Here is a 12,606-nt window from a genome sequence, read left to right on the forward strand (position 1 = left end):
CTTTTCGCATCGACACCGAGAATTGTTTTACTTTTCTTCGATTCTGCATTATCAAGGAAAAATATGCAATTGATATCAGTTAAAAAGAACCTTCAATGGTAGATAGGTAATCGGTGTAATGGGCGGCAGTCTTTTGGGTCGGTGCTGAATGCTTGCCTAAGTATGGACTCAACGGCTATAAGGGGTGTGCCAAGACTATCCGAATACAATACTGGGAAAAATGTTTTCTCTGCCGACTGGTCATAACGAAGTTTTCGCTATTTTGCATTACTTCTTACAAAACGAAACATGGCCCTTTAAACCACTTTCATTACATTAAAATTAAATTTTTGTTGAAATTTGTGAGGATATTTATTTTAAGTACATTAATGTCGCAGGGGCGAATAAAGGAAGTTTTACTTTTAATATGCATGACCGGATGACCATTTTTATTAACATCCAATAATATTTATATAATAATATTTTTATTATTATTCTTAATGAAGAAGAAGAATTGATGGAGATCATCTGTTTTTTTTTACATGTTAATCTTAAAGATATTAAAAAAAAAACACCCAGCACTGTGTTCTTTACACGATTTTCTTTTTCTTCGTATCCTCCGATTTGTATTTAACAAATATCGACCAATAAATTTAATATAAAATTATCTTTTGGAATCAATATAGAAAACAGTGGAAGACATGTTTCTTGCTTCCAAGCAGTTAACAGGTCGGGAAGAATTAATACGAGGTATGTACAGGTGTCGGAGAACACAATGGAAGAAGCAAGGTATAATCTTGCCACTCACGTTATGTCAAATGGAGTAGAACTAATTATTGCCTGTGAAAGGGAAAAACCTATGGAAAAGATCGTGGCAACTACCCAAAAACTTACAAATGTTATTAGTCGACTGATAATACAACAATTCGACAAGCCCTCGACTCTGGCTCCAAGTACATTAAAAAATCAGATGATTTTAACATTGCCTTCAATTAAACAGGTAAGATTTATTACAAAATATTGAATAATTTACAAATCGCGTTAATTCATTCTGCAGGAAACCATTTTACTTCCTCATAATTCTTTTATTACAAACATTTTTCTAACCACGTGCACCTATATCACAACATATGTGGAAAATGGAAGCTCGAATGTAGTAAAAGAAAAAATGGTTATATCAAACACCATTACGCAAGATCGAAAGTATTTGCATGCAAGTAATCCTATGATAATAGACATCACTTTTTCAAGGGTAAGCATCAAATCAATTGTAAAATTGCACGTCTTAAAACTTGTTTGTTATTTTTAATGTTCAGACTCCAGAACTAGTGGTTGGAATGTTCCCAACAAGATATCATTATTTTAACACAATACGTAGAGACCAACCGGATTCAACTCTAATGGTAGTCACTTCAAAATATACTGTTATAAATACAATCACGAGACCTGCACATTCTTTGACTTTTATAAATTCAGGCGACAATCTTTCGCCCACCACAAATACCTACATCAGTCAAATATTTTTTACTAAAACTGTCTACGGCAAAAACCAAACACCAACATATGGCACAAGTATAAGTAATCTTACACAAGTCGTTATTACAGAATCCCTTTCAGAAACCGGTCCAGCTTATATAAGTTCAATAGGACCTGAGTATTTTTCAATTTCGGACAAAAAAAAAAAATTATTTACTTCGGTAATAGAAATATCTGACTATCTAATGATATACTCAACCAAGTCCTTATTAGAAACGAATACTCTATGTTCAGCAAAATTTAATAATAGTTTGACTATGGTAGCTTCATATGTTTCTTTGACAAAGACAGTCTGCGAAAGTGATCCAAAAGTATCTAACAATAACTTAAAGCTTCACACTAACACTATAAATAATATTGCTACCAATACAGTGGGTAGTTCGCTGATAAACTCAGATCTTTTATTTTCTATCAAATCCGCACTTATGCTTAAAAAGAGAAACAACCAACGCCAAACTATTGTAACAATGGCCACATTGGGGGCAGGTGAAACTATTAAAGTAACTGCCGTGAATATAATCAAAAAACCAAATTGGAAATATATTTCCACTTTGGCAAAGGCAAAGGAATATTGTAATTCTGAAATGAGTGATACATGTACATCTAATGACACAAAATCAACTTTTAGTTCAAAACTACCCCACTTTTCTGAAAATACTATAAATATATCAGAAAAAAGCAGCGTCATCAAGAACATTTATAGGAACAATATTACACAATTTTTATTAGAGGAAACTGAAAATAATGAAATGTTGATAAAAAATAAAAAACTAATAAAGCCTTCAATGTTCAGTTCATTAGTGTCTTCACAGGGCACAAGCTCTGAAAACTGGAATTTAGAGCGTTTTCGCCCAATGCTGAATGTCGTAGCAAACTTAATTAAAAACCAACTAACTAATACACAATATACGCAACTTCATACACATTCATTTATAAAAGGCAAATCAGGAACAACAACGAAAAATCCTATTTATATACCTTTAAAGCGAAATGTGAAAGGCAAACCCTTAAACATGACGAATGCAAAACCAAATACGGCTGATTTACTCGGAAAATTAAAAATTATGGCATTACATATACATCCCCCAATGACGTATGTACTAAATAAGTGTCTAAAACATAATCTAAAAAAACTTTCATCTTCCGTCGGATATAAAGGAACATCTATGGTGTATAGGAACGCGTTCATTAATCCAGGTATTCCCATTAGACCCGGAGAGGTTATAACAGCCAGCGCTAATGTTATATTTGGAAAGCCAAGTATTGAGCAAAACATTAGAACTACGATAACGAATCGTCCCTTAACTTCGATAAATTCGATTTACCCCAGTGATGAAAGGATCCATTCCACTATGGTACACAGTTCCTTTTCGTATGAAAATGAAATTATGACAGAGTACGCCACTTTATTAAAGCCTCCACCACTGCCTGCAAATCGACTACTACAGTACACATCAACATTCCAGTCTCAAATGGGAAGAACGAGGAATGCTGCAAAAAATTGGTTTTCACCAATTACAGTTTTACAAAACAATCCGATTTATGATTACTATTCATCTGAGACACAAATAAACTTAAATACTGACTTTTTTGTATTTCGAATACCACAAATTGTTGGTGAAAGTCGGCCAGCTACTGCAAGTTATACTGTGTCAAACACGCTTGACTATTCTTTAATTCATGATTGTTCTTTCGACTCTTTAAAACCAACTTTGTCTTACATGACGCCTATTTCTACATTTTCTACCCTTCACCAAATTAACCTTAAAAATGACGTCATTAGCCATACAATTAATATGCAAGCTCGCCCTCTAACGTTTAAAAGGGAATCCGATAATATTCCGCACGCAACAACCGTAAGAGGTCATATGGATAGTTTTTTAATTTCACAAATTAAAATACCTTTTAATGACAAAAATGTTGAAGTCCAGTTGACGGCCAACCGGAAAAGAGTTTTTCCCGTTCAATATAAGGACTTAACGTCAGATGAGACTAATATTAAATTGGAACAACGAACTAATATATTAAGCAACTATGAGAATGCTCAGCATTTATTTTCCTTTAAGGATATTAAAACCCATAGCGGATTAAACAATTATACTTCTATATACAAAAATGAATATTTTTCTCAAACTACTTCTAACCTCAATCATTCAGATAATATGAATGGTAAACCAATAAGACATGATAATGGAATTCCTAAAGAAAATATAGAACAATTTACAGAGCTAGATCAAAAAGCAGAAAACTCAAACAAATCATTGTACTTTTTAAGGTTTAATTCTACTAAAAAACGCGATCTTAACAGTACAACTACATTAAATATCTGGTCTTCAATGATTAAATATTTAAGTATAGCCATGCCTAAGAGTGTACACACAAATACAAAATCGTTGATGTCTACAAAAAGACGTATTGAGACTGGCAATACAAACATGGTGTTTCTGACAACAGGTGACCATTTGCGTGTCGAACCCTTAACAGAAAATACAATTAATTCAGTAAATTCTGAATTTATCTCGAGCACAAACATCTTTAACACAAATTACTCAGTTATCGCTACTGAACCCTCTCAACTAAGATCAAGAATATATAAAGAATCAAATATGTTTGGCCTTACGTCAAACAACAACCTCCAGGTAAAACCATCTTTTGTAAAACCCCTGCGCAGTTCAGCAATGCCAGTTATAAATGCAATTACATTTTCACACGTTTTAGTAAGAGCACCGCATTCTGACTTTGGTCCAAACTGGCAAGATTCGACATTAGGCATAATATGCCACACTGAAAGTTGCAAAAAAAAATTATTAAAAGAATTTAAGCACGATATCAAAATGCTTGAACCATCTGAAATGTTGCAGGATGAAATACCTTCAGTTTCAAAAAAAACATCTGAATGGGATAAGATTTCAGTGCTAGCAGAAAATTCGAACGCCATAATCCCTATGCATTCTACACCTTCGCATACTAACAAAACAATTAAATATTTTAAAATAGTAACCCCCACTAAAACAAACCGGGTTAGTATAAAAAACGTATCTACAATCAAAACAAATTTTGATGCAAATAAATACATATTTATGAATCACTCTATCGCTAACCTATCGAAATACTATATGAAGGAACCAATTTCGATTGGTTCAGACAAATTATTTACATCCTCAAGGATAAGCAACCAGTCACAAGTAATTGACAAAAGTAATGTTACAACTTTAAGTGACGTGCCTCAAAGATTAAAGACTTCAGACTATCTAGCGAACGAATCTTTTACAGAAAACATTTTAGGGTTTTCCAAGCACTCAGGGCTCAGAAGCAAATCAAGCTTAGGTTCTAATCGAGATGAGCATGTGTATGCTTCCAGCGACATAGATAGTATGCTCTTTGGTGCTATTGTTGCTGATTCATTTTTAAAGACAAATTATGCAAAAAAAAACAAATCTTTTAATGGTTGCCATCCGCCGTGCAGATTGAACAAAAATGAATTATGCGTTACTTATGCTAATAATACCGAGTCCTCGAGTCTTTGTGAATGCCGACCAAGTTTTGGACGCATGTTTCCCGACCGACCTTGCAGACGTACGTATTACTGTTATATTTTTCTTACAAACTACATCCCTTTATGTTTATTTTAGCTACTTATACTTACGAAATGAAGATTCAAGTCAACTGGGCGGGCAACCACTCTATAAAGCTTGGCGATATCATGAAAAGTAATTTGAAAAATGAAACTTCTTATATAAATACAATTTTATTAGAAGCAGCTGATCGCATGGTTATGCAATCTGATTATAGAGATATTTTTCATGGTGTTCAGTTACGAAAAGTTTTTGTAGAAGAAAAAGATAAGTTAACGGTTACGTTCCTGCTACAGGTAAGCATTCAATGAAAGCTAATATTAAATTAAAAATTCTGGAAAAAAATAATATATATATACGCAGTTGTCAGAGAATAGTGATGAGGATCAACTTAATTCCGTCTTTCAAAAGTATTTACGGCAAAGCAACTTCAGTATTGGAGGCACTGGATTTTACACTTCAAAAAACAGTCTACACTTACTAGAATTTAAAGGTTTTTATTTTAAATGCTTAAGGTTATTCTCTTAAAATGTTATCATTTTAATCGTTTTAGATTTTGACGAATGTCGTTACGAAAACTTTAACGACTGTTCTACTGATGCCAACTGTTTTAATTTGGTTGGCAGCTACACTTGCAGTTGCAAAGAGGGTTACACAGATTCATCTAATAATTATTTATACCCAGGTCGACATTGCTCAAATAATATAATCGGCTGCGATGATTGTAACTATAATGGCAAATGTATGAATAAGTCGGATGACCACGGGCATCAGGGGATAACCTTATGTAAATGCTTTTCTTGGTACGCTGGAACAAAGTGTCAAGTTAACATGAAGGTCATAATAGTCTTTCTTTTTATGAGTGGAACCTTTTTGTCCTTTTTTCTTCTTTTATTCTTCCTTAAAACAAACACCAAGCTTAAAAGGCTAGACAACGGAAAAGCAAGCAAATTATGCACTGCGCCTTCCAATATAAATCCTAGTTTATTAACATCAACCGAAATAATTCGACCAACTTACAGTAAAAAAGAATCTATCAGTAAATTAGGTCAATGCATGACTTCCAATTCTAAAGAGGCAAGTAAGAGAAGAAAATTGGGATTAATAATAAATATTTATATTTTCTTTTATAGAAATATATTGGTGTGCATAATACTTATTTTAAACCTGCAGAACTTAAAGAAAGGTTGACACATAGTTACAAGGCTTCTTCATCCTCTTACTTGAGCAATGATTTTAATATCAAGAGTACAACTAAAGAACACGGTTTTTTGCATAGTAGTGAAGACCATAGCCCAGAAGAAGACCAAACAGAGCGATCTCTTACCCTTATGATTCCAAGGGCAAAATATTGTTTACCCTACATTGCTCAAAACTCTCATTTACCTCATCACGCTAATAAATCATTTATGGATAATACAGAGCAAAGGGCAGTACATACAGATGATGGTAATACAAACATATGCCGAACTTTTGCTTTTAATTGTCTTAACAATTTTACATTGCCAGAAAATATATTCTACAGAGGCACCAACAGACCCAGAACTGATCTTGTATCTGCTGGCTTCCAGGTATCTGTCCTTGTTAGTGAGAAAAATGTATTGGAAATTCCCATGTAAGTAACATACTTATTATTTTCAGCATATAGTAGGAGAGGGATGGAGATATGATTCCTTGCGGCACCAAGCGCCGCATAAAGCACAAACTGGTAGCGCCCTTAGCGGCTAGTGCGCAGAAATTTCTGTTTTTTCGACACATCATTTTTACCATGAAATAATGTCAGATTGGTACCCAAAAATGTAATTTTCTCGAATTCTCTCTTTGCGAATATTTCTTGACATCGAAAATGAGAGGACATATTATTACATGAGTGGAAGCGCAATTCGAAAGGTCCCAGGTTCAAGTACGCTTCAAGGCAGAGTATGCTTTAAGTATTTAAGAATAATATCTAACATGTCCTTATAATGGTAATAACAATGATGCATTTAAATGCTGCATTTAAATGTCAGATTTCAATAAAAACAAGAAAGGACAAGACGAAGTTTGTATATCCTTGCAGTTATAAGAAACATCATGTGAAATTTTTAAGGATTGTTGCTGACTTCAGTGATAATAAAAAAAATAATTATTTAATGTTTTTTTCGACCATTTTTTGAGATCTAAGTCTAGACTAGTCCGATTTTTATTAAATTGAATTCGAAATTCAGAACCAATTAAAAAATGTTATTTCCAAACTTAGAAGGTTATATGTTAAAAAACACAGTCGATATGATATAGTCTTTTTAATAAAATTTAATTCGAAATTCAGAACTAATTACAAAATATTATTTATAAGAAGGTTATATGTTAAAAAACATTGAAGATAAAAGTTTTTCCTATTATATTATCACTAATTTTTCGATAGTTACTATGGCAGCTATATGATATAGTCGTCCGATTTTAATAAAATTTAATTCGAAGTTTAGAACTAATTAAAAAATGTTGTTTCTAAGCTTAGAAGGTTATATGTTTAAAAACACCAAAGATATAAATTTTTCATATTATTTCACGACTAATTTTCCGATCGTTCCTATGACAGCTATATGATAAGTAGTCCGATTTTGATAAAATTTAGTTCGAAATTCAGCACTAATTAAAAAATGTTATTTCTGAGAAGGTTATATGTTAAAAAACACCAAAGATAAAATTTTGTTTTCATTTTGTCCCCGATAGTTCCTATGGGAGCTATAAGATATAGTTGTCCAATTCGGTTGCTTCCGACTTATATACTACCAGCAATAGAAAGAAGTCTTTTGGGAAAGTTTCAGCCCGATAGTCTTAGAACTGAGAGACTAGTTTGCGTAGAAACGGACAGACAGACGGACGAACAGACGGACGGACGGACATGGCTAGATCGACTCGTCTAGTGACGCTGATCAAGAATAGAGTTACCTTATGGGGTCAGAAACGCTTCCTTCTACCTGTTACATACATACTTTCCAAAGAATTTAGTATACCCTTTTACTCTACGAGTAACGGGTATAAATACAAATTACGTTAAAAATTGGACATGCAGGTTCTAAATAAAAAATTAACGGTATAGTCGAGTTCCCCGACTGTCAGATATCCTTTACTCAGCATAAGGAAGCAAAAGGGAAATGTAGATATATAAGCAGCAAGGCGATATTGTAAAGTCACCTACTAGCTATTTCAGTATATGTTATGTGTGCGGCAAACATATTACAAGTTTTTGACTTTTGTGGAAGTGGCACATTTTTTTTAGGTCAATCAATAGGTATTAATGAGACAAATACACTTCAGTTATTTTTTTCTAGCACTAAAACTGTAGACGCCATAGTCTTTCGCGAGACCTGGTACCCTGCTAAAACAAACTTGCGGTGCGTTCATACGGTCAGAAGAACATAGCTAGATCGACTCGGCAGTGATCCTGATTAAGAATATATACACTTTATGGGGTCGGAAAACGCTTTTTTCTACCTTCTACATACTTTCGGACGAATATAGTATATCCTTTTATTCTACGAGTAACGGGTTAACAAGAGAGAGACGAGTGTCTCGACTATTAAAAACCAGTTTCTCAGCTTTTAAATTAAAAATTTATAAAACTTAACTAATTGTTAAGATGGCCGTTTTAAAATCGTATTAAGCACATGAGTTTCGACATATGTACGAGAGTTAGTCTGATTATAAGGGAAAACAAAAAAATTTACAGCACTGTAAAGATTACGTTCACGGTCCTTTACCTGCAATCTTGTGCTATTCAACACTGGGTAAACGATCTTCTGTCTCTATTTTTCTCATGTGAAAGGACTACGGGTCAGAATATAGAGAAGGGTGGGGTACAGCGAATTCACGAATTCGTGTGTTCAATTATCTATTTGTACGTATTACCATCCGTCTATACTTCTGTCTGCTTCTCTGTAAACAAGTCACTCAGTTTTAAAGCTATCCAGACAAAATCATTTTTTAGGCATTAAACATGGACACATGCTTATTAGGCAGTTCCTAGTACTTCCTAGTACTTATTAAGCACTTGAAATAACTTAAAAGGAAATCCTAACTGAAAACGAAAAATGTTTGTCAAAAGGCAGTGTACGTAACGGATGTTTGCAAGCTCAACCAAAATCTTACTTGTGAAAACTACTTTTTATATTATCGTTTACAAGATAATCTTAAATTTCTTTATTAAATAGATTAGATGAGATAACATTTAATGAGTACGCCCATAAACGAAGCCCATTAAATAAGGTAATTCAGAAATATAAAAGAGTAAATTGCGACTCAATTAAATACTTTATAAAAAAAAGGATGATAATACAAAGATGAGTGAAAGAGATATGGATTCAACTTTCTTGTTGCCACATACACATCTTTATAAGCCTGACGAGGTAATAACACTCTTATAATATGTTGTTTATAATCTCCAACAATTTAATTTATTTCAGATACCGCATGAATTTGCAGGATTAAGATCTACATAATCGTCTGATTTTTTAATGTTGTCAAAAATTCTCATAATAAGAAAGCACTTCTTAAAAAAATCAATAGATCTGAACATAAAAAATATTAATTAAAACATATTGAAGAAATCTTTCTGATTTATTTAACAAGGTTGATTACCGTATTAGACTCTTATCGAAAAGAATCAAGAGATAACACTCATGTCCAAATAAATACTTGTATATTTGATCTGATATAAAGTCTTCAAACAATTTTGATAGGTAAGGCAAAATGAAAATTGCTTGCCTTTTTAATGAGAATTATGTATTTAAATTTACTGTTACTCGTAATAATTTGCTGTTCAATAGTTTCTTGTTCAAAACATTTTTTAAATTGGTTTAAAAGTACTTTTTGGATATTATTATTATTATTATCTCTGACCGTTTCCTTGACAGCTATATGTTAGAGTATACCGAATTATATTAAATTTAATTCAAAATTTTTTAAAATATCAAAACCTATATTCCCAATATTTTAAGATAATATGTCGAAAAACACCGAATCTATAATTTGTTTCATAATATTTTCCCATCCATTTTCCGATCTTTCCTATGACAGCTATATGATGTAGTAGTCTGAATTTAATAAAATTTAGTTCGAAATTCAAAACTAAAAAGAAAATGTTATTTCCAAGCGTAGGAGGTTATATGATAAAAAAAAACACTAAAGATATAATTTTTCCAATTGTTTTTCCACCATTTTGACATATTAAAAAATAGTTAATATTGTATTTTGTTTCACCTACAACGTTAACTCAGTTTTTACCATTTGAAAAGGTTTTAAATGCTTGGGAAGAACAAATTTAAAAATATATATACTGATAAGGGCATTGCAGCCGTTATTTAAATTTGAATCTTATTATCCCTACGGTATATGAAATACTATCCTTACCATTTTTTGATATATTTTGGTGCACTTAGAGATTTTTTAGGATAATGCAATAAAGGAAATACAGTCCAATAAAAATTAATAAGTACAATTTTTTATTCAACACCATATCTGTGGTCATTTTCGCCAGATTTAGTTCCTAATTAACATGGATCAGCTGAAACTGTTGAAGGCAGCAAGAAGTCTTGCGAGGGCAAGCATTACGTGTTTGCTAACAGCGTCGCAGATGTAATAGTTCTGCGCAAGATGACGAACAAAGCCACTGAAATTGTACAAACTAAAAGGGATTGCTGGATTTTATCTTATTTTAAGAAAAAATCCCTGTAATGGCAAATTCACATGTAAGTTTTGCCACAATCGGCACCACTCTCTGCTTCACGCAGAGGTTATTGGTTCGCAAGCCGCTACATACGGCACATCCTGCGCACCATTTCGGGCAGTAAGGGTCCTGGATCAGTTAGCCCCCGACCATAAACACGTGTTTCCTTCCGCTGCCAGGATCCTGAAAGAGCAGTTTTTTGTGGTCGACGAACTGACGCACAGTGGATCCAATGAGATATCAAGCGGAATAAAAGTCGATTTTTTACTTCTGAAAAATACGTTGAGTTTTGATTTTATTTGATTAATAATACTCTGCAAAGCTCAAAAAAGCTTTTTAATGAGCTTTTCAGTGCATCTCTGATCGGCTGCGATCTTTGAAACTTAACCTATTTGCGGCACGTGTCTAGACAAAGTTTTGAGGTTATTTGTGATTCATTTTAAATAATCAAAACAAGTGATATATTTGAGTATTTTGATATAAATAACTTTTGTTTTCCTTAAAATAAGGTATGTACTAAATATAAATTGTATGTTCGTAACCTGTCCTTCCATGTACATCTAAAAAATGTGTAATTTGTAAGTTGCTTTTGCAAGATTTGGCTTTGAGCAGTTTACTAACTTCATTGGACTATAACTAACGTTATTCAATCATATTCAAACTAATTTTAGTATTTATGTAAAGTGTGGGTTCTTGTGATGTGAAAATGTCCAAAATGATAACCAACTACGTCCAACTCTTAAGATTATTGCACTTTTTAGGTGAAATGTCAGTCCCGAAGCGTGTTCTGTTTTGCAGGTGCCATTACAACACTAAGTTTTTTGAGAAGAAAAATCAGAAATGGCTTGATATGCCGATCATTTTATATAATTTCACGTCAACATCAGATATTGGTAGGCCTAAATAGGATTTTGGTGATTTGTGCCCTAAGGTGCAGATCAAACAAGTGTCTACTCTTATGGAACAAGCAACTTGTGAACAATTGATGGTGGCTACAAGCTCCAGTTTGTATAAATATGGAAAGCGAACAGCTTCAGAAATTGTTGCCACACTTAATACAGATGAGAGTGCTGGACAACAAATAAAGAAGTCATTGGACACACCAGTGAAATTACCTGTTCCTTTCTCACCTGATGAAGCGCTTGCACTGTATGTAGATTTTGGGACCACACAAAACATACATACCAGCTTACGCGAATAAGTGCCAAAGAGAGGAATGGAGATATATACCCCAACTACCAAAGGCTGCAAAAAGCAAAGATTATGTGTTAACCAGACGTACTAAAAGTAACCGATTATTCCGCTGAAATAACTCTACAGAATTTAGTAGACCATACGGTAAACCGTATCATAAATGCGCACTCGCGGGTTGTTGAAAATCATGTTGCAGGGGAAAATAATATCAGAAGTTTGACTGCAATTTACAAATGGGGCTGCGATGGAAGCAGTGGCCACGCGACCTATCGCCAAAAGTTTCAAGATGGTGAAACAAGTATGGTCGATGAGCATTTATTTACTGTTTGCCTTGTACCATTACAAGTTCAGCTTGGTTCGACAATATTGTGGAAGAACACGAGACCTTCATCAACCCGCTATTGTCGTCCCATAAAACTCATTTGTCAGAAAGAGACAAGTGAATTAATAACTTTGGAGACTGACAATGTTAAAAGCCAAATAACGTCGATCAAGCCAACACTGACAAGCTCATATACCATACTCCATGAATTTCATCTGACATTGGTGGAGGGTAAAACATTTGGTGTTCTGGCAGAAGCATCCACACAGACATGCTGAATTTGTAGAGCAGAA

General features: G+C 33.4%; 2 protein-coding genes and 1 long non-coding RNA gene across 5 annotated transcripts in view; 1 reads left to right on the forward strand and 2 right to left on the reverse strand.

Moving 5' to 3' along the window:
• Positions 1-12,606, reverse strand: part of LOC108024904 (ADP-ribosylation factor-like protein 4A) — a 57,020-nt gene that overhangs the window by 15,911 nt on the left and 28,503 nt on the right. The gene's annotated exons all lie outside the window — the stretch shown is intronic.
• Positions 6,865-10,129, forward strand: LOC108024909 (uncharacterized). Its single transcript, XM_050886903.1, has 4 exons — positions 6,865-6,889; positions 9,284-9,338; positions 9,398-9,478; positions 9,536-10,129. The coding sequence occupies exons 1-4, from the start codon at positions 6,867-6,869 to the stop codon at positions 9,569-9,571; spliced, it is 195 nt and encodes a 64-aa protein (XP_050742860.1). The 5' UTR covers positions 6,865-6,866; the 3' UTR covers positions 9,572-10,129.
• On the reverse strand, positions 10,551-12,478 carry LOC122817868 (uncharacterized). The gene is made up of 2 exons (XR_006367432.2): positions 11,928-12,478; positions 10,551-11,067 (listed from the first exon to the last, which is right to left on the reverse strand). It is a non-coding gene; the product is annotated as an uncharacterized LOC122817868 (long non-coding RNA).

The sequence above is a fragment of the Drosophila biarmipes genome, chromosome 4, assembly GCF_025231255.1.
Source record: "Drosophila biarmipes strain raj3 chromosome 4, RU_DBia_V1.1, whole genome shotgun sequence".
In the NCBI taxonomy this organism is placed as follows: domain Eukaryota; kingdom Metazoa; phylum Arthropoda; class Insecta; order Diptera; family Drosophilidae; genus Drosophila; species Drosophila biarmipes.

What these genes read in the sequence shown, in the direction of transcription:
- LOC108024909 (XM_050886903.1), top strand. Translation starts at nt 6,867, where the DNA reads ATGTCAGATTGGTACCCAAAAAT. An exon ending in TCAGATTGGTACCCAAAAAT is followed by an intron (nt 6,890 to 9,283) that starts GTAATTTTCTCG and finishes TTTATTAAATAG; the next exon opens with ATTAGATGAGATAACATTTA. An exon ending in ATCTTTATAAGCCTGACGAG is followed by an intron (nt 9,479 to 9,535) that starts GTAATAACACTC and finishes AATTTATTTCAG; the next exon opens with ATACCGCATGAATTTGCAGG.